The sequence below is a fragment of the Canis lupus genome, chromosome 37 (genome assembly GCF_003254725.2).
Source record: "Canis lupus dingo isolate Sandy chromosome 37, ASM325472v2, whole genome shotgun sequence".
Taxonomy (NCBI): domain Eukaryota; kingdom Metazoa; phylum Chordata; class Mammalia; order Carnivora; family Canidae; genus Canis; species Canis lupus.
Genome location: NC_064279.1, coordinates 9,920,027 through 9,941,501, shown reverse-complemented (window position 1 = coordinate 9,941,501; position 21,475 = coordinate 9,920,027). Strand labels below are relative to the sequence as shown.

General features: G+C 41.6%; 1 protein-coding gene across 2 annotated transcripts; it reads left to right on the top strand.

Moving 5' to 3' along the window:
• The first annotated feature begins 203 nt into the window (after nucleotides 1–203).
• KCTD18 (potassium channel tetramerization domain containing 18) lies at nucleotides 204–21,358 on the top strand. Of its 2 annotated transcripts, none has more exons than XM_035710689.2 (7): nucleotides 204–361; nucleotides 2,616–2,851; nucleotides 4,316–4,527; nucleotides 6,766–6,959; nucleotides 8,073–8,167; nucleotides 14,004–14,106; nucleotides 20,658–21,358. In XM_035710689.2, the coding sequence occupies exons 2-7, from the start codon at nucleotides 2,692–2,694 to the stop codon at nucleotides 21,067–21,069; spliced, it is 1,176 nt and encodes a 391-aa protein (XP_035566582.2). In that variant the 5' UTR covers nucleotides 204–361; nucleotides 2,616–2,691; the 3' UTR covers nucleotides 21,070–21,358. The 2 variants fall into 2 exon arrangements, with proteins under 2 accessions (XP_035566582.2, XP_035566583.2); XM_035710690.2 differs by lacking the exon at nucleotides 204–361 and adding an exon at nucleotides 803–942.
• The last annotated feature ends 117 nt before the right edge of the window (nucleotides 21,359–21,475 follow it).

The window sequence follows — 21,475 nt, the reverse complement described above, 5'->3', positions numbered from 1 at the left end:
TGTCCAGAGGGCGGGGCGGGGCCAGCCCGGGGGGCGGGGCGTGTCCGGGGGCGGGGCCAGCCCGGGGGCGGAGAGGGCGAGTCCAGAGGGCGGGGCGTGTCCGGGGGCGGGGCGGGGCCAGCCCGGGCGGGGCGGGGCGTGTCCGGGGCGGGGCGTGTCCGGGGCGGGGCCAGCCCGGGGCGGGGCGCGTCCGGGGCGGGGCCTCCGTCTTTCCGGCCGTCGCCGCCGCCGGGCCGGGCCGCAGGGGGGCGCCGCCGGGGCCGCGCTGCTGCACGAGTTGCCGGGCCGCGGAGGAGGCCCTCACTTCCGCGTCGGGCCCCGCGGCGTCCGGCGGCCGCGCCGAGGGCCGGGCGGGCCGCAGGTCAGTCGGGGAGGCCGCCTACCCGGCCCCGCCCGTGCCGAGGACCGGGGCGCCGGGTGGGCCGCGGGCCCGGGAGGCGCCGGGTGGGCGCCCCGGGGAAGGGCCCGGATCGCGCCGGCACCACGGGCGCCCCGGGCTGCAGCCTCGGGCTTCGGGCCGACTCGGGGTCCCCGGGCAGCGGGGAGACCCCGGCGGGGCTTTCTGGGGCCGCGGCCCCGCCGCTTCCGTCCCGCCTCGTGGGAGGAGGGCGAGCCCCTTGAGCAGCGTTTCTCCAAGTGGGGTCCGCGGGCGGACTGCCCACCCCGCGCGGGACTTTCTGAACCCGACCGTGCTGCGGCCCGGGAATCTGAATTTGCAGCAAGCGACTCCGATGGTTTTGGTGCAGGTGGTCACGGAGCCGCATGGGGGGCACCTCCCAGGGGGCAGGGCGCTTCCGACACAGCAGGGGGTCTAGGTGGGGTGCATCGGAGGCTGGGGCCTCGGACGGTGATGGAAGCTGACCTAGGCGGGGTGCCTCCTCATCCCTGTACTCAGGCTGCTGCTGTGCTCCTGTTGTCGACAAGAAGCCTCCAGGGGGACAGGTGCTTGGCGGGTGAAGCGCCCAGGTCGGGAGAATTAGGGATGCAGAAGTAGGCAGCGTGGGGTGCAGCTGGCCCTGCTGACCACGTACCGGCGGGGCCGCCCGAGTGTGGACCCTGCTCCCATCGCTCGCTTTCTCCTCGTCTGTCGGTAGGGACAGTCGGCCCTATCCAGTAGGGCTTTAATAAGAGAATTGCTGCCAAGTGTCTCCTGCATATAAGCACCGAGTAAATGGGAATTATTAAGAGCGATTATGAAGTATATTCGGTGGACTGTGCACAGATTCTAACTGGAGGGGGTGGGAGGTGGTCCCTGCGAAGGTCACGCCAGTAGTGACACTGCCTGTGGCTTTGAAGAATAGATGGATTTCAGGAAGCTGCTACCTGGGGCAGCGAGAGCCAGTTGCACCCCACGGGTCAGAGGCGGTTCTCTCCCATGGATCGTCGCCGGCTGCTCCTAGGACTTGTAGGCAGCAAAAGAAGTCCCATGGACAAGTGCTCCTTGAAAGCTGGACCGTTGGTCCATGAGGGTCTCTGTCCACCGAGCATGTTTGACACACATTGTTTTCATCAGGCACCACTGGACTCCTGTCCCCAATTCATTGGAGACCCGCTAAATTGGAGCGTCTACAAAAGGATGCTAGTTGATCACATAGTAAAAATGAGTTGCCATGGATATAATCGAGCCTCTTGGCAGCCATTTGACATTTGCTATGAAATACGCAGTGACATCAGGGAGCGTGTCTGCGCCTCTTTCATCCCAGCATTGTTTTAGGTTCCGTAGAAACCCCACGGTCACCTGGAGTTCATCCAGCTCCTGGAATGGCTTAAGGGATCAAGTCCTTAAAACTTCTTTAAAGCTACAGCCATTTTAGAATGGAGAAGCCAGATGATTTAGGGATGTTATCAGTCGCTTGTCTGGACCAGTCTGGCTACTGGTATACATCAAATTGTGACCTCAGTTGCTAAATTACACACTCCTTAGTTACCTAACTTAGGAACTACAATCACCATTGTTAATAATTTCTGCTCTTACGTTTCCTGAAATCTCCAGGGCCAATATCGATCCCTCAGTATACACCTTATGGTGAAATTTATATCCTTAAAGACAATATTTGTCATGTATGGAGGACTGTCCCTGAGCCAGAGACTGTTCTAGATGCATTTTTTAGGTTCTGCGGTTATTCCTCTGATAGTCCTTTGAGGTGGGCACCATCCCTGGCTCCATCTTACAGATGAGGAAGCAGGCAGAGGAGAGTAATTTGCCCCACCTCGTAGGCAGTAGAGCCCAGCAGCCTAATCCCGAGGTACGTGCTGACCCCTCTGCAGTCTAGACAGCTCCCTCAGGCTTACTGTAAAGACATGGGAGGATCAAAGAACCTAAGCTAACCTCACCTCTGCCTTATAGGTGACAATGCATTATTTTGTTTAATTCTTTAAACAGTCATTTCAGTAGCTATGATTTGGTTGGTGAGGGTTTAGCATTTATAAATACTCAGAGCCAAAGTTGTCCAGCTTCTCAGCTGGTATCTCAAACTTCTTTCATATTACATAAAGTCCTTCAATATTGTCAGTGCTGAGTAATTTATTTTGAGTCACATTAAAATATATTTGTTTTATTATCTACTTAGTGTATTGTTGGCGATTTCAGCAGTGATGGTTCTTTGTTTTTACAGAGGTGGACCAGGACCACTGCTATTGTGCAGTTTCTGAGAGCGTTTGAAGGCAAAAATTCAGGTGTTGCTGGGAGCGATGGAAGGTTACGAGGTAGAAGAAAAGGTGTTAGATATTCTTCAACTGAACGTTGGTGGCTGTATTTACACAGCCAGACGTGAGTCCTTGTGCCGCTTTAAAGACTCGATGCTGGCATCTATGTTCAGTGGTCGTTTCCCTCTAAAAACAGATGAATCAGGTAAATATCTAAAGTCTGTAAGCATGCTCATAAATATTCACTAAAATAGTCTAGTTTAAATTCCCTTCGGTTTTCCTAATTACAGTAGAATATATTCAACTAGTATGCTAATTATTGAAACCATTAAAGCTGTTTGGAGATTTATTAAATACGGGGAGAAATGAAATGCCAGTTTCCAGAATCTGCGATGCTGTCACTAAAAGGTGACAAAAAGACATCTGCGTGTAAAGGCCTACCATGACCTCAGGACGGGAGTTGATTATATCTGGAAAGCTGTTACAGTCGTGCAACTCTGTGGGGAAAGGTATTGAGGCTTCTCTCTGTGTTCTTCAAGTTAAAACCTCGATTTCTCTGGAGAGAGCAGCCGCCTTCTTTGTTCACAGGGCAGTCACCGGCAGCGTAGAATTGGTGTTGGACTTGCCACCTAATCTGGCTGCGTAGCCTTGTGTGGGCTGATGTGTACACGTGAGAAAATGTTAGTGCAGTGTACCATCGGCCACCTGGTGGTAGGGGACTGAAAATTAGTGTTCCAGAAAAAACTAAAACACAAGGGTAGGGACCTGGGCTGCTCTCCCTGCTTGGAGTGCTCTGGTGTCTACTGAACCTACGACTGGTTGTAGAGAAACCTCAGCAACTCGAGTAAGGCATTCTGCACACCTGCACTGTTCTGGGGCTCAGAGAACCCACTCTTGCTTCTGTGTCAGAAGACAGAGAGTGAGGAGTCTTGAGCACTAGGGGCTGTTAGTAACCCTGGGCTTTGAGAGAGTGCTTTGCCAGCTGACGGGCAGTTGAATGAATGGAAAACACCAACGGCTGGCACCCAGGGCTTGGTGGCCATGTGGGCAGGAAGGTGGCTGGTGAAGATGATAAGCAGGGATTGAGGTTTTTCTCTGTCTCCAAGTTTTAACTTCTTAATCCCTTGTATTCTAAGCTAATCGAGGGAGAAAAGGAATTATTGAGTAACCTCACACCAACTCTGCTAAATTGTCTAAGAAAACCTTTGGTCATAAAGTAGTACCAGCGTAGCATTAGGAGCCGAGCCCTGGGTTTATATGTCAGTGAAACTACAGGTTGACTTACAGATGAACATGACTTATTAACGGGCATGCCCTCATTAGGGACGAACTCCGTATGTGTCCCCTGGCTGGGCAGGGCTGGGGTTGGGGGTAAGCTTACATTTCAGAAGCCATCTGGGGTCTCTGTGGCTTTTGAATGGCCATAGCGGGGAATACAGTCATTGCATCCAAAATCCCAGATGGACCTTGGGATACATTTTCCTATGTGGTAGGTGAGAAAACAGAGGATCACCAAATTTGACTAAACCCTTTTGAACAGTAGCTATTAACTCTCTTGTGAGAAAGAAACATTTCTAATTGCAGAGGTCTTCAGCCGGATTTTAGTTTGATGATTTTATCCATGGTCATATGTATCTATGCACTCATTTTTGAAGTGAATGTTTTCTAGGGGCTTGTGTGATTGACCGCGATGGACATCTATTTAAATACCTTTTGGATTATCTTCACGGAGAAGTTCACATTCCCACAGATGAGCAAACCCGAATTGCTCTGCAGGAAGAGGCTGATTATTTTGGCATCCCTTATCCATACAGCCTGTCCGACCACTTGGCCAATGAAATGGAGACATATTCTTTAAGGTCAAATATAGAACTTAAAAAGGTCTTGGCATTTTTTTAAGTTTTAAAAAATATATATGTATACATATATATACATTTTTATACACAAAGCAATGTGTGTTATTTTGCATAGCCTGTGTTGTCACATAAACCAAACTAGAGAAAGTTTTACTTTTCCTAACTTTGGAAGACACTTTTCTGAATTACTACGAATTTTTTTAGAGACAAAATTCTGTGTTCTTCCTAGGAAAGTATATTACATTGCCACTCAGAGGTTTATGGAGTGTTTATTTCTCATTGAAGATTTAATATCTTTTTGATGGCTTTTTTAATAGAAATATTCTGCTTTTTAGGTTCTTCGTAAATTAACAGCAATACTGTAGTATGTAAGGATATAGTGGTATTATTTTGTTTACTGAAAGGACTAAAAGAATGGTCATGATAAGTAAAAGATTGTATAAAATCTCCTACCTGATTTAGTGAGTGTAGCAGTTTGTTACTAAGTGAAAACTTAGTAATTGGTTTGTTTAATTCACTTTGAGATCAATCTTTTCTTAAGATGCTCTTCCTTTATTTATTTTTATTTTTTTTTTAATTTTATTTATTTATTCATGAGACACACAGAGAGAAGCAGAGACATAGGCAGAGGGAGAAGCAGGCTCCATGCAGGGAGCCCGATGTGGGACTTGATCCCAGGTCTCCAGGATCAGGCTCTGGGCTGAAGGCGGCGCTAAACTGCTGAGCCACCCGGGCTGCCCAAGATGCTCTTCCTTTAAATCACATTTTAAAGAGTTTTATATGACTTGAAAAGCTTCATTACTTATTTCTGTCTTACTGTTAAGTATTATATTTGCCTTTAGCACCTGTGGGGATCTCAAAGGAAAATATTTTTTCTAAATAATTAATAATAGTAACAACTGATCTGAATTGGTTTGATTTGGACATTGGCTTAGGAGAGGAAGCTGAGGGTATGGTTATTAGTGTAGCATGAAGAGAAAGTTGATTTGGTTCCAGCTCCGCTTCTAGTCAACCACATGGAATTTGCATTGGTTGTATGGGTTCTGCTACTGAAGTTATTTAGAAATTGAGTCATTGGACAGTTCTTTGGTGTTATTTGCTACATCTATCTGCAGAATGAGGCTAAATGAGCCAAGTTGGGGTAGGTTAACATTTCATCTTCTGAAGTCTCAACTCTATAGTCTTTTATTTCTGATTTGTATGCAAAAGGGACATAGCATGTGTATATTCCCTATGTCAACCAACACATACTTATCTCACATGTTTTTGGTGTATAGAGCACTGCCTTAGGGACTGTGTGGGACACAAAGAAATACAACATATAGTTAGATAGCAATATTAAATGAAAATGTAAGACATGTTAGGGTTCTGTTTTCATTTACCGAGTCAGTAAATTTTAAGCATTTCCTTTGTGTCAGGCACTATTCCAGGAAATTGGCATACCAAATAAAGCAGATACAAGTGCTGGTCCTCAGGGCATTCTCAGGAATAGTGCTGTTTCTCCCGGGGAAGGCCCTTGCCACTCCACTGGGTGAAGCCCTACTACTGTGTGTCCCTTGGCACATCATAAGCTCACCTGGTAGCACTTATACTGTGTGCTGAGGGGTATTGTCTCTCTGTGTTTTACATTGGCTATAAACTTAAGGAGGATTGGGACTCTGTGTCCAGGACTTTGGACACTGCTTACCACATTAGTAGTTTCTTAATATTCATATGAATGACTGAATGGTAGATAAAAGCCGCAGTTTGCATTGAGTTCCTATATTCATATCTTTCAGTGGAAAAGAACACATTAATCTGGTTAATTCTTGATTGGCCTTGGAGTTAAAAATAAGCATCAACCATGGGTCTTAATGAGTAGAAGGTGAAAGGGAGATTGAGTCAAATGGGAAATTGGGGAGGAAATAAAGTTTAAAAGGTCTAATTTTTAGTCATTACAAAGATTTTAAAATTAAAAGTGATGTTGGTAGTGAGGCTAAAGGGGGAGGGAGGAAAATACAATTTCTCTGTGGAAAAAGGTTCTATACATGAAAAGGTGTTGGGTTTTTGGGTGGTGCTTTTTGTGATTTGCTGCACCCCCACCCCATATTCAACAAAAGCATGTTTGGTTTTTCAAGGCATAAAGACTAGGCTGAAATTTATGATCTTTTTATTTCCTTTATGACCAACTGAAATTGAAGCTTTACATGAAAGTAATAGAGCAGATTCATTTTTACTTTCCTCCAGAATTAAATTCAAATTTTGTATATTTTTTTTGCTTCAGGCTTTAACAGACTTCTGTGATTCATATGGTTTAGTTTGCAATAAACCAACAGTTTGGGTTCTCCACTATCTTAACACATCTGGTGCAAGCTGTGAGAGTAGAATTATTGGTGTATATTCCACAAAAACTGATGGAACAGATGCTATTGATAAGCAGCTGGGAGGAAGAATTCACAGTAAAAGCATTTTTAAAAGGTATGTCCATATTTGAATATGAAAAGGAACAAAATAAAGTCTTGGTCTCTCGTAAGAGGTGTTAACTGAATGGAGTACGTGGTTGACTAGAAAAGATCGTCAACACCTGGCGAGCAGCGTGAGCTTTCATGGCTGTCAAGACAGGCTTGCTTCATGAAGAGATTGTAATGAAGACCATTTCACATATATGTAAGCTATAGGACATCCACAGTGGTCTAGTAGATTGCCTCTCTGCTGGGCATCAGAATCCCCTGAGAGGCTTTATTTAAAAAAGGAAAGAAAGGAGAGCAAAGCCACCTCCCTGGCTGTCTCCCCTGGACTACAGTCCAGTAGCAGAAGCACTGCTTAGAAGTCGGCAGGCCTTCTGAGTGACCCAGGACAGGCCTGTGCCTTGGTGTCCTGTTCTGAGAAATGATAAAGGACTTCCTTGGTCCCTCCCAGCCTTAAAATTCTATTCTTTGTACATGTCAAATTCTTAAGGGTTATTCTCTTAATATTTTTTCTGTAAGCTTACTTAACATTGGTCAATTCACTTAGCTGTTCTGGGTTGGATTTTTGTTGTTGTTGTTGTTTTTAAATTCTCTGGGTGTTTGGATTGGGTCACATATTAGTGACTGATGAATGACCACATGAACTTGCTTAGTAGGTATTAAATATGTCATAGTTTTCTGAATTCTTTACAGGATGTTTAAATAAGATATATGAGTGCCTGGCATAATGCTATGAAAGTTTTAGCCAAAGGTGAATCCTTTAAAAATTTTCCTGGGGTTAGGTAATTTTTTTTTAGAAAACTTATTCTTAAAGATTTGTTGATTTGTCTGCACAGTCTGTATTGCAGAATTAACAAGTACTTTACCACAGTAAAAAGAGATGAAATACAGGTTAGCATGAGTATAGTATATTATACTCATAGTATATAATATATAGTATATTCCCTATCTGCTTAAGGAAGGGTCACAGAAGAACAGCTATTCAAAAACAACATATTTTTCCCCTTAATTTAACAAGTACTTGGTGAGTATCTGTTAGCTGTGTGTGTGTGTGTGTGTGTGTGTCTATACACACATTCATACTTAGGTAGTATGTTTTAATCACCTTTTGCAATATTTCTAGAGAGGCGGGAAATAATGTTCAGTATATTTGGAGCTATTATTCAGTAGCTGAACTGAAGAAAATGATGGATGCTTTTGACGCCTGGGAAGGAAAAGGTATAGTACAATTCTTTTATTTCATGGCATAAGGTAGACTTTTCCTTAATAAAACAAAGTAAGCTCAAATGCTGCATTTCTTTTTTTGAGAAAGCATTTCTTTCTATAGGTCAGGTATTTCTTTGTATGTTTATCACCTCATAGTATCATTGATTGAGGCAGTTTGCTTAAAAATCTTAGACCTCTTGGTGTGCCTGGGTGGCTAGGTTGGTTAAGTGTCCGACTCTTGGTTTGAGCTCAGGTCGTGATCTCAGGGTCATGAGATCTAGCCCTGCGTCAGGCTGTGCACTTAGCACAGAGTCTACTTGGGACACTCTCTCCCTCTCCCTCTGCCCTTCCCCCTGCTCTCTCTCTCTGAAATAAATAAATAAATCTTTAAAAAATGGTTAGACTCCTGAGTTGCTAGATATTACTAATAGTTCATAACCTAGTAACCTGAAAAATGGTTTATAATTTCAGCATCTGTTAGTTGTGCTAAATTAGTTCAGTTTAAAAAGGGTTTATTTAGCATCTACCGTAGACCTAGCACTGTTCCTAGGAAGTATACCTTTAAATTAAACATACGATGTATAATCAAAAGAAAAAAGGAGGGGTGCCTGTCAGAACTACTAAATACTACATATGGATAGATTTAATCTTAGATTTAATTAATGTGTGACTCCCAATATCGGGGTTGAGTGTTCAAGCCCCATGTTAGGTAGATATTACTTAAAAGGAAAATCTTGAAAAAAAAAAAAAAAGGAAAAATTTTAAAAATGAAAATAATGCCACAGAACATGTCTGAAGAATGCTTAGGAAACATCATCTTTAAATGCACACTTTGAAATTTGACCATTTTTATTAACTGCTTATATTATTTGATAATAATAATGCTATTTAGTATCCAGTGTGATAAGAAGTTTACATTCTGTACCTCTTAGTCTTAAAACAATTCTGGATACTATGTACCATTTTATTGATGAGAAAACTGAGTCTCAGAGAGGCCATGACACTTGCTTAAGGATCACAAAGAGTTACTGTTCTATGCCTATTTTTTTCTTTTTAAGATATTTATTTATTTATTTATTTATTTATTTATTTATTTATTTATTTATGAGAAAGAGAGAGAGAGAGAGAGGCAGAGATACAGGCAGAGGGAGAAGCAGGCTCCATGCAGGGAGCTCAGTGTGGGACTTGATCCCGGGTCTCCAGGATCAGGCCCTGGGCTGAAGGCAGATGCTCAACTGCTGAGCCACCCAGGTGTCCCTATGCCTATTTTTTCCTTAATTAACAAGTATGTATTGAGTGTCTATTAGGTGCAAACACTATAAGAAGTTCTAAGGTTGGATCCACAGATAAATAGGACACATCTTGGTCCTCAAATGATCTTAAAAGCTGGTAGAGACAGACACTGCAAGCAACATAAGATTGAGTAAAAGGAGAGGAAGAGGCTTTTAAAAGCTCTCCCATCACCTGTTTCTCTTTCAGGCAGGGTGCTAGTACCAGCCCTTCCTTTCCTCAGCTTTGTCCGCCTCACTTTTCCTCCTTTATTTTTTTCTAAATCATACCCTGCAAACAGATAGGAAAAAGTGCTGTTCTCTTTAAGCTTTTTAATTTTAGATTTAATTGACTTTGAGGCACTTAGGCTTAAATTGAGGAACAAACCCCCTTGGTGTTCTCTTTGTTTCCTCTTGTGCCTCTGGACTGGCAGTCTGCCCAGGAGGCTTCAGGAGGGCCCTGGCGGGGCTTCTTTCTCCATGGACTCAGGAAGCTGAAGCGGAGAGCTGAGACTACTGGCTTACAGAGCATAAGACTGATGTTAACTTTTTAGAGAACACGTAATGAAGTGTCAGTGGTACTTAACACAATTCTGGAAGGCCTGTGGAAAGCCATCAGACAGGGAACAGAAGTAAGAGAAAGAATTATTGGAAGAAGACAATTATTGTTTGTGGACAGTGTGCCTTTTTAGGAAACCCAAAGGAATCAACCAAAGGTATTTTAAATGAGGAGTTTAATAGACCAGACTGGCTGGGTACAATATAAGTAAACAAAGACAAGCTTACTTATGATAGATTAGTTAGAAATTTTAGGGGGAAATCCCATTCACAATAGCAATGAACAACAAGATAACTAGGACTGACCTATCAAATGCTTGAGTCTTTTGTGAAGAAAACCGTTGAAATATACTTATCCATTCATCAGTTCGTCTATCCAGCTATAAAAAAAAGAAGACACAAAGATTATGGTGAAATATACCAAATATATTTTATACTTTTCATGTAAAGACATCAGTTCTTCTCAGATTAAGTTATAGGTTTAGTACAATTCCTACCAAAATATCAGTGGAGCTCTTTGGGAATCTTGAGGACGTGATTCTAAAATACATTTGATAGAATAAGCCAGTGAAACCACCAAGAACATGTTGGGAAGTAGATGTCGTTAGAGGAATGAGTCTAACTGTGTGATAGTAAAAATACTACATATGGATAACAAGAACTACGTGTAATAACAAGAAGCAGATGTTTCTGGTACAAGAATAGATGCAGAGATCAGAAGTAAACCCCAATGAAGTTATAAGAATAAAAATACTATGTGATAAAGAAGTATTAAATACCAATATAAAAAGATAGATGATTTAATAAGTAGTTGAGAAATATCCTTGGAGAAAACAGAACTTTAACTTCGCGTCATTTATCAAAATAATTCCAGGTGAATTTATGGATGAAAAATGAAGCTATAATAAACTATAATGAAACGTAAGCAAATAATTGATTTCTTAACTGAGAAATAAATCATAAAGACAAAGATGAATAAATTTTATTATGTGATATTTAATATATTTAAAACAAAAAAGTATAAATAAAATTAAAAGGCTAATAAAAACTTAGATAAATATGTTATGTTACCTGGACAAAGAATATCCTTAAAATAGAGAGGATTCATGATTTAAGTTGATTAGAAAATCAGCTCAACCCCTCTTGTAAATAAATGTGCAAGATTCATGACCCCAAAATTTCCAGGAAAGGAGATAAACATGTGGCAAGAGGTTCAAACTCATTATTTATCAATGAAATACATATTAGATGAGGCTTCCCTTTTTATACTAGATTAATAAAGATCTCTCATGAATTCTTGGCAGGAGTAAAAATTAATAATACTTTATTGGGAAATAATTTATCATTATATATCAATAACATCAGAATTGTTCATATTCTTTGACCCACTAATTGTACTTCTAGGTACCTACCTTAAGGTTATAATCAAATGCAGACAAAGGCTTATGAACAGTGTTCAGCTAAGCATTATTCATAATAGAATAAATATAAAAACAATATCAATATCTGTAATAGAGGATTAAATGCATATTGGTACATCTATGAGATATAGTTGAGCTATAGCTATTAAAATTATTATGAATAATTTTTTACATAGATGAATGCCCATGATAAAATAAGCTATTATGGAGTGATCAAAAGTAGGAAACAAAATGAAATGTAAATTGTTTTCAGTTATGTGTCTGTCATATTAATAAGAAAAAGACTGGAATCAGATTCATCAAAATGTCATGAACCATGATTCCTACTTTTAGGATTAGAAGTGATTTTTTTAATATTTACTTTTCTATATTATCAATGTTTCATACAATGAAAGTGAATTACTTTATAGGCAGGAAAAACGTAAAAGTTTTTAAAGTAAATTGTGATCTATCCATATAATGGAATACTACTCAACAATAAGAAGAAATGATCATTAATGTGTATATCAACATGGATGAATCTTCAAAGCATCGTGCTAAGGAAGCTAGACGCAAAAGGCTGTATACTATATGATTCCACTTATATGCCACCCCTAAAAAGGCAAAACTAGGGAATGAAGGGGAGGGCATTAATTGCAGAGGGAACTTTTTGGGGTGATAGAAATGTTCGATGTCTTGACTGTAGCTATGATTACTTGACTGTATACATTTATCAAAACTCATTGAGCTGAGTACTTTAAAAGGGTGGATTTTATTTTATGTAAATTATATATACCTGACTTTTAAAAAGTCTTAATGGATTAGATTTGGGGATGTTTCTGTAGCATAAGTCTCATAGGCTTCTGTGAATATTGGATGTATCTATTATATATAATAATTTATATGCCCAGCTTGCTAAATTGGTTAATATTTATTACTAAATCTTTAATGATTAAAAAACAAGACACCAGGGATACCTGGGTGGCATAGTCAGTTGAGCATCCAACTCTTGGTTTTGGCTCAGGTTGTGGGATCAAGACCTGCATTGGGCTTCACACTTGGTGTGTAGAGTCTGCTTGAGATTCTCTACCCTCTCCCTCTGCCCCTCCTGCTCATATTCTCTCTCTCATAAATAAATAAATCTTTAAAAAAACAAACAAACCAGGACACCATATCCATTCCTGGGACTTCAAAGCTCCTTTTTATTTTATTTATTTTATTTTTTTTAAATTTTTATTTATTTATGATAGTCACAGAGAGAGAGAGAGAGAGAGGCAGAGACACAGGCAGAGGGAGAAGCAGGCTCCATGCAGGGAGCCTGACGTGGGATTCGATCCCGGGTCTCCAGGACCGTGCACTGGGCCAAAGGCAGGAGCCAAACCGCTGCGCCACCCAGGGATCCCCAAAGCTCCTTTTTAAAAAGGGTTTTATTCAACATCATTTTAAAAGCCTTTTAAAATGCATCTACATATAATTTTTTATCATTCTTTTTTTTAAAAAATTGAGGTGAAATTTGTATAACATAGAATTAAAGTATACACTTTAGTGGCATTTACTCCTTTTACAATGTTATTTAACTACCATCTCTAGTTGCAAAACATTTTCATCACCCAGAAGGAAAGCCAGTACCTGTAATTGTTACTCCCATTCTCTTCTTTCTTCAGCCTCTGGCAACCACCAGTTTGTTTTGTGTATCAATGCATTTGCCTATTCTGGATATTTCATGTAATCAGAATCATACACTATCTGACCTTTTGTGTTTGGCTTTTTCACTCAGATGATGTTTTCAAAGTTCATAAAAATACATTTCCAACTTTCATTCAGAAACTTACGATTTAAAAATGAAAATAAGTTTGACCACAGTCTTGGCCTAACATTTAACTAGACTATTCTTGTTTGAAAAGATGCTTGTAGGGTAGTGACAGCTCATATTTATATACTGGTTGCCCTTACAGGGTGGTTCACAAAATTTCCCTACTTTGATGATTACTGCAACCCAGTGAGGTGGACAGGATGGGAGTTAGAACCCTCAGTGTCCAATCCTTACACTACTGTCAACACTACAATTTATAATATTAGTATATTATTATAAAATAAAGACACCTATAGATATATATATAGACATATAGACACACACACACACACACACACACACACATATCGTATTGTTTAAGTGCCAGGCCATATACTAAGCATTTTGCATTAATTTACTCATTTAATCGTCACAAAAAACCTATGTACTATTACTCTCATTTCACAGATGAAAAAATTAAGGCACGGAAAAGTAACTTTCCCAAGGTCGCATGATTAGTGCATGATAGAAGTGACATTCAGACTCAGGGAGTCTTGACTCCAGAGCCTGTGCCTTCAACCAGCACACACTCATCTGCCCAGGACCCATTTAACGACCTGCCGATTATCAGTGGTGGAGCTGGGGCTGGTACCCAGCGATCCCTAGACCTGGGTTATGAGCTGTGCCCCAATTACCTCGGCGCTTCATGGGAACGCTTCCTGAGCGCCCTACCTTCTTCAAGTAGGAGGCACGAACTTCAAACTCTTTCTGCCTGCTGAACCGTTTGCAGCGGACAGTGGCTCTCTTAATTATGCCTTTCGATCTTCCAGGTGTTAGCTACTGGCGGGTGCCTCATGAGCTGATAGAATGTTGGACTCTGGAGGAGCGGCCTTTACTTGGAAGCCTCCGTCACATGGCCCCAGTTCGGAAGAGGTTATCTGTGCTGTTAATACTGATTTTTGTTTTCTTAATGTGACCTGTATCTTTACTGCCTTTATTGGGGAAATGAATAATAGTTCTTGACCTTACTAAGCTTATTAATCACCCAGGTAAGTTTTCTGCATTACCACCAAAAGGTAAGTCATGATAAATTCGAAACTATGTAAAAACTGGAAATAATTCTCTAGAATTGAGTTATAGTATGTTCTTTTTGGGAGAGTGTGATTTTAAGAATACTAGTGGACACAGTGTATGCTGTGGTATTTTTCCCTATAAAAGTGAAATCCTAGGCTTTATTGGCAGTAGTCAGAAACTTACTTATTAGACTTAATATTTGGAATTTCCTGTGACTTATTCTGAATTCTTTTCTCCTTCCTGTTGCCACAAAGAGCATTTTTATTTGATGACATTTCATTTATTCTATGGAATTATTAGCATTAAATTCACTCTACATCTGTGCTTTTCACTGTACTTTAAGTACATTTAAGATCATATTTGTTTTTCATTGTCTGGGTATTATTCATGGTTTTCAGATGTTCGATTTCTTGGTCATCTGTTCTAGAATTTGATTCAATGCCCCTATGGAATCTCTGATTGCTTTCTTTTTTTCTCCCCCTTTGGATCTTTCACAGAAATGCAGAGTTTTGTTTAGTTTTTAGTAGTTCATTATCTCTTGTTAAAACAGATCTTTTTTCTTAAAGGCCCTTTTTTACTATCATTATTTATTTTGCATTTTGAGCTTAGAGTTAGCAAATATTGTTTGGGTCTAGAGCAGTGGTTTTCTCAACTGGGGGCAGTTTTGTCTTATAGGGGGGATTTGGCAATATTTAGAGACTCTGTGGAGGTGGGAGATACTACTGGCACCTAGTAAGTAGAGGCCAGGGATGCTGCTAAACATCTTAGAATGTACCGGGCAGCCCCTACAACAAAGATTTAATCCCACCATAAATGTCAATAATGCTAAGGTTGAGAAACCTTGGTCAAGAGTCTAGTGGAAGATGTGGACAGAAAATAAAACAAACCGGAATGGTTTTAAGGAGATTCTCCTCTATATGTCTTTCCTCTGGGGTTTTATTTTTTATTTTTTAACATATTTTTTTAATAATAAATTTATTTTTTATTGGTGTTCAACTAGCCAACATACAGGATAACACCCAGTGCTCATCCCGTCAAGCGCCCCCCTCAGTGCCCGTCACCCATTCACCCCCACCCCCCGCCCTCCTCCCCTTCCACCACCCCTAGTTCGTTTCCCAGAGTTAGGAGTCTTTATGTTCTGTCTCCCTTTCTGATATTTCCCACACATTTCTTCTCCCTTCCCTTATATTCCCTTTCGCTATTATTTATATTCCCCAAATGAATGAGAACATATAATGTTTGTCCTTCTCCGATTGACTCATTTCACTCAGCATAATACCCTCCAGTTCCATCCACGTTGAAGCAAAGGGTGGGTATTTGTCGTTTCTAATGGCTGAGGAATATTCCATTGTATACATAAACCACATCTTCTTTATCCATTCATCTTTCGATGGACACCGAGGCTCCTTCCACAATTTGGCTATTGTGGACATTGCTGCTATAAACATCGGGGTTTTATTTTTGATTCATGGATAAGATAATGATAATGATGATTTAGAGGCAACTGTGAGGTCCCAAAGAATCATTTGATTCACTTAAGAAAATTTAGTTCAGTAGTTTTAGGCTTGAATGTATTATATTTGCATTCTCTACTACACGTCAGTTTTCAGATCACCATGCCATTATGATCCTATTTCCAGGATCAAAGTTCATTATGGTATATTTATTAGCCTCTGAAAACACATCAGTGCTGATGAAAGAGAGAGGACTTGGGGGATTGCTGTTACACTTCCTGGTCAGGACATGATCTTTGTGAAGTGAAATTGATGCAAGCAGTAGGAGCAGGCAGTGTTTCAGCAGTGGTTGTTTGACAGTTTTAAGGTCATTCCGAATAATACTCCCTGTGCCTTTTCCTTCATTTTGTTAATGTGGTATATCACATAGACTAGTTCATAGATGCTGAACCATTCCTTGCATCTCTGGATTAAATCCTACTCGATCATGGTGTAGGATCCTTTTAATGTATTGTGTTGAAAATGGTTTGCTAGTATTTTGTTGAGTATATTGTATTTATGTTCACTAGGGATATTGGCCTGTAAATTGCTTTTCTTGTGGCATTTTTATCTGGTTTTGGTATCAGGGTTATCCTGGCCTCATAAAAAGAGTTTGGAAGAGTTCCCTCATCTTCTATTGTTTGGAAGAGTTTGAGAAGGATTGGTATTAAATCTCCTTCAAATGTTTGGTAGAATTTTCCAGTGAAACTATTTGATCCTGCACTTTTGTTTGTTGGGAGATTTTTATTTTTGCTTTTTGTTTTTGTTTTTTTTTTTTAAGTAAGCTCTAGGCCCTGTGTGGGGCTTGAACTCATGACCTCAAGATCAGGAGGCACATGCTCCACTGACTGAGCCAGCCAGGTGCCCTGGGGGCTTTTGGATTACTAATTCAGTCTCCTTACTAGTAATGAGTCTGTTCAGGTGGTCAGTTACATCATGAGTCAGTCTTAATATGTTGTATGTTTCTAGGAACTTTTAAAAATTTATTTATTTCCTTTTTAAAAAACCATTGAAGTATAGTTGACATACAATGTTATATTAGTTTCAGGTGTACAACATAGTAAATCAACAATTCTCTACATTATGCATTGCTCACCATATTAAATGTAGTTACCATTTGTCACATACAATATTATATTAATTATTGACTATATTCCCTATGCTATACTTTTCATTCCCATGACTTACTTATTTTATAACTAGAAGTTTGTATCTCTTAATCCCTTAGAAATTTATCCATCTCTTCTAGGTTGTCCAATTTGTTGGTGTGTAATTAATTATTCGTAGTAAGCTCGTATGAGCCTTTGTATCTCTATGGTATCAGTTGTAACATCTCGTCATTTCTGACTTTGTTTGAGTCCTCTCTCTTTTTTCTTTGGAGTCTAGCTAAAGGTTGATCAATTTGTTTATCTTTTTAAAGAACCAGCTCTTAGTTACATTGATCTTTTCTATTGTCTTTATAGTCTTTATTTACTTCTGCTCTAATCTTTATTTCCTTCATTCTGCCAATGACGTGTAGTTGTCACTCAGCTCTTCTTTAGAATTTTATTTTTTAAGAGGAAATTGTTCCATATGTAGATGTAGACTCAGTGTATCCATGGGAGGAGATAAATTCAAGATTTTCCTACCTCACCATCATGAACTGAAACAAATTTACAGACAGTTTTGATATCATATCAAAAATCATATGATCATCTCAACAGATACAGAAAAAGTATTTGACAAAATTCAACAACAGTTTATGATAAAAACTCTCAACAAAATGGGAATAGAGGGATTACACTTCAATATAATAAAGGCCACATATAACAAGCCCACAGCTAGCAACATACTCAATGGTGAAAAGCTGATAGCTTTTCCTCTAAGATCAGGAACAAGACAAGGATGCCCACTCTCACCACTTTTCTTGAACACAGTATTGGAAGTTCTAGCCAGAGCATTTGGCAAGAAAAAGAAATAAAAGGCATCCAAATTAGAAAGGAAGAAGTAAAACTGGCACTATTTGCAGTTGGCATGATAGTATATCTAGAAAACCTTAAAACTTCATCAGAACTGTTAGAACTAATAAATTAAATTTGCAGGATACAAAATTAATACATGAAAATCTTTGTTTCTATACACAAATGATGAACTATCAGAAAGAGAAATTAAGAAAACAATCCCATTTACAATTGCGTCAAAAAGAATAAAATAGGAATAAATTTAACCAAGGAGGTGAAAGACCTGTGTATTAAAACTATAAGATGCGAAAGAACTGAAAGAAATTGAAGAAAACATAAATAAATGAAGAGATAGTCTGTCGTCCAGGATTGGAAGAATTAATATTGTAAAAATGTCCATACTATCCAGAGCAATGTACAGATTTAGTGCAATCTCTATCAAAATTCCAAAGGCATTTTTTATGGGAATAGTACAAACAATCCTCAAATTTGTATGGAACCACAAAAGATCCTGAACCGCCAAAGCAATTCTGAGAAAGAAGATTTGACAAAGCTAGAAACTCATGGTTCCTGATTTCAAACTAGCATTGTATCCCCCCCTTTTCCATAGGGGATAAACTCCAAGACTTGCCAGTGGATGCCTGAAATCACGGATAGTACTGAACTGTATATGTGCTATGTTTTTTCCTATACGTGCATACCTGTGATAAAGCTTAGTTTATAAATTAGGCATAGTAAGAGATTAATAGCAATAACTAACAATAAAATAGAACAGTTATAACAATATACTATAAACGTTATGTGAATGTGATCTGTTTCTCAAAATATCTTAATAACGGAAAGCCCAGAAATAAACCCACACATATATGGCCAACTGATTTACAACAAAAGGAGCCAAGAAGATATAATGAGGAAAGGACAGTCTCTTTAATACACAGTGTTGGGAAAATTGGATATCCACATGCAAAAGAATGCAACTGGATCTCTATCTTGCACCATACACAAAAATTAACTCAAGGTGGATTAAAGACTTGAACACAAGATCTGAAATCATAAAACTCCTGGAAAAAACCCAGAGGTAGTAAAAGTTCCTCGACATAGGTCTTGGCAATGACTTTTTTTGTATCTGACACTAAAAGCGAAAGCAATAAAGGCAAAAATAAACGAGTGGGACTGTATCAAACTAAAAAACTACACAGCAAAGGAAACCATCAAAATCAAAAGAGTATCTGCTGAATGGGTGAAAATATCTGCATATCATATATCTGATAAGGAGCTAAAATCTAAAACATATGAAGAACTCAACTCAGTAGCAAAACAACCGCACAGTGATTAAAAGAAATGAGCAGAAAATCTTAATAAGACATTCTTCTGAAGAAGACAAACAGATGGCCGACAGGTACATGAAAAGATGCTCAACATCAGCGATTATCAGGGAAATGCAAATCAAAACCACAATGAGCTATCACTTCAGATATGTTAGAATGGCTATTTTCAAAAAGAGAGGAGATAACAAATGTTGGCAAGGATATAGAGAAAAGGGCGCACTTATGGTGGGAATGTAAGCTGGTGCAGACACCATAGAAAATAGTATGGAGATTCTTCAAGAAATTGAAGGTACAACTACCGTGGGATCCAGCAATTTCACTTCTGGGTGAAAATGCAGAGTAACTTGAAAAGATACATGCACCCCCACGTTAATTGCAATATTCTTTACAATATGGGAAAACCCAAGTATCCGCTAATGGATGAATGGATAACACAGACACACATACACACACACAAACACACACACAGTAGAATATTATTCAGCCATAAAAATGAAATCTTGCCGTTTGTGACAACATGGATGGACCTTGAGGGCATTATGCTAAGTGAAATAAGTCAAAGACCGACAAGTGCCATGTGATGTAATATGTGGAGGGAAGGAAAAAAAAATCCAGGTAGATAGAACTGATAGGTGGTAGCCAGAGGCAGGGGTGGGGTGGGGAAAGGGGGAAAATGGGTAAACTAGGGTGGTTTGGGGTTTTTTGTTGTTTAAATAGAATTTTTTAAAAATTAAAAAAAACAACACTGTTCCTTCTTCAGACTTTTGATAACGAATGGCAAACTCAATTCAGGAATCTGTGAAGCGGGATCCCTGGGTGGCGCAGTGGTTTGGCGCCTGCCTTTGGCCCAGGGCGCGATCCTGGAGCCTCGGGATCGAATCCCACGTCGGGCTCCCGGTGCATGGAGCCTGCTTCTCCCTCTGCCTGTGTCTCTGCCTCTCTCTCTCTCTCTCTCTCTGTGACTATCATAAAAAAAAAAAAAAAAACCTAAAAAAGAATCTTTGAAGGTTTGTCCAATACCTCAAATTCAATAAGCATTCAACGCTTAGACCGTGGGTTTGACCATTCTCGCAGCTCGCAGAATTGGCGTCACGGAAAGCTAGTTTTACGGGCTGCCGCATGTTGCATCACAGAATTAGTGGGAACATTATGGGTCAAGATTAAACGAATGTCTTTACTTTAGACCCCAGAACCTTTGTGAATAGAGATTGTGACGTTTCAAGAGGGGAGTAGCACATGCAGCAGCATTTCTCAAGGAGTTTGTCCGGGAAACGCTCAGTAAATTTCCTCAGGAAACCTCTTAAGGCGGTTGTCCTGGGGGAAAGGAACCGCCAGCTGGGATCCTGCCGGTTGTCCTCTGGGTCACGCGAGGATGCCTGGGAGCCCAGCGAGGGCGGCCTAGCGTGACCGCCGAGTCCTAACGGTCGTTGGTGTCGACACGGCGGCGCTCGGAGTCGGTCTTCCGGCGAGGACGGTCTTCGTAGGCCTGGGCGGGCGCGAGACGGGCAGGGGCGGGCCCGTCGCCCTCCGCACCTCGCAACCCCGACCCCTGAGGAGACCGAGGCTGCCCGAGGAGGACGAACCGTGGCGCGGTTTCCGCGAGAGGCCGGGGCTGCACGGCTGACCGTGACCCGCTTCTGTGTTCACAGGCGGCTGGTGGCGTTCGGCGAAGACGACGAGGCCGGTGTGGACTGTAAGCCGGGGCCCAAGCCCGTCAGATTCCTGGGCCCTTCCACCAGCACCCAGATCAAGGTCAGGAACTCGGCGTCCGTCCGCCTGCGCCCCGCCTGCGCCCCGCAGCCTCCCGGCCCCACGGCGGCCGCGCGCCGGGCGCCACCCAAGGCCGCGGCTCCTCGCGGGGCCGAGAACGGCGCCGCGCACCCGCCTCCCGCCAAGGTCCCGCCGTCCGAGCCCAAGGCCGCGGGGCCGCGCGTCATAAAGCTCAAGCGGACTCCTCTGCGCGCCGCCGCGCCCGCCCCGCCGCCCCCGCCGCCCCCGCCGCCCCCGGGAGCCCCCGCCGCGCACGCGCGGACTGAAAACGGCCGGGGCTCGGCCGACTGACGGCAACGCGGCCGGGGCGCCCCCAGGGTCCCCCAAGGCGGGGCCGGGAGGGGGCCCCTCGCGTGTCTCCGGGCGTCGCGGGAAAGACGACAGACGACCGCCCGCGGCCCCTAGGAGGGGAAGAGGGAGGCGGCGCCCGTCGGGCCTGCCTTCCCGCCTCCTTTCCCCAACTTGGCCGTGGTTGTCTCCGGACAGTTGAATTTCGGGTTTTTAATTTTTTAATTTTTTTTGGATGGTTGATTAGTATTAAGGCAACGAAACAGTACAATAAAATCACTAGAGAAGTCCCCTTTGTTGCTGAATGATTACAGTAATGTTCCTCCTCGCTGCCCAGGGTGGGTGGGCTTAGGTAGGCCGTCCGGGTGACACTGGGTGACCCCGAGCCTACCCGCGGCCTGGTGACACT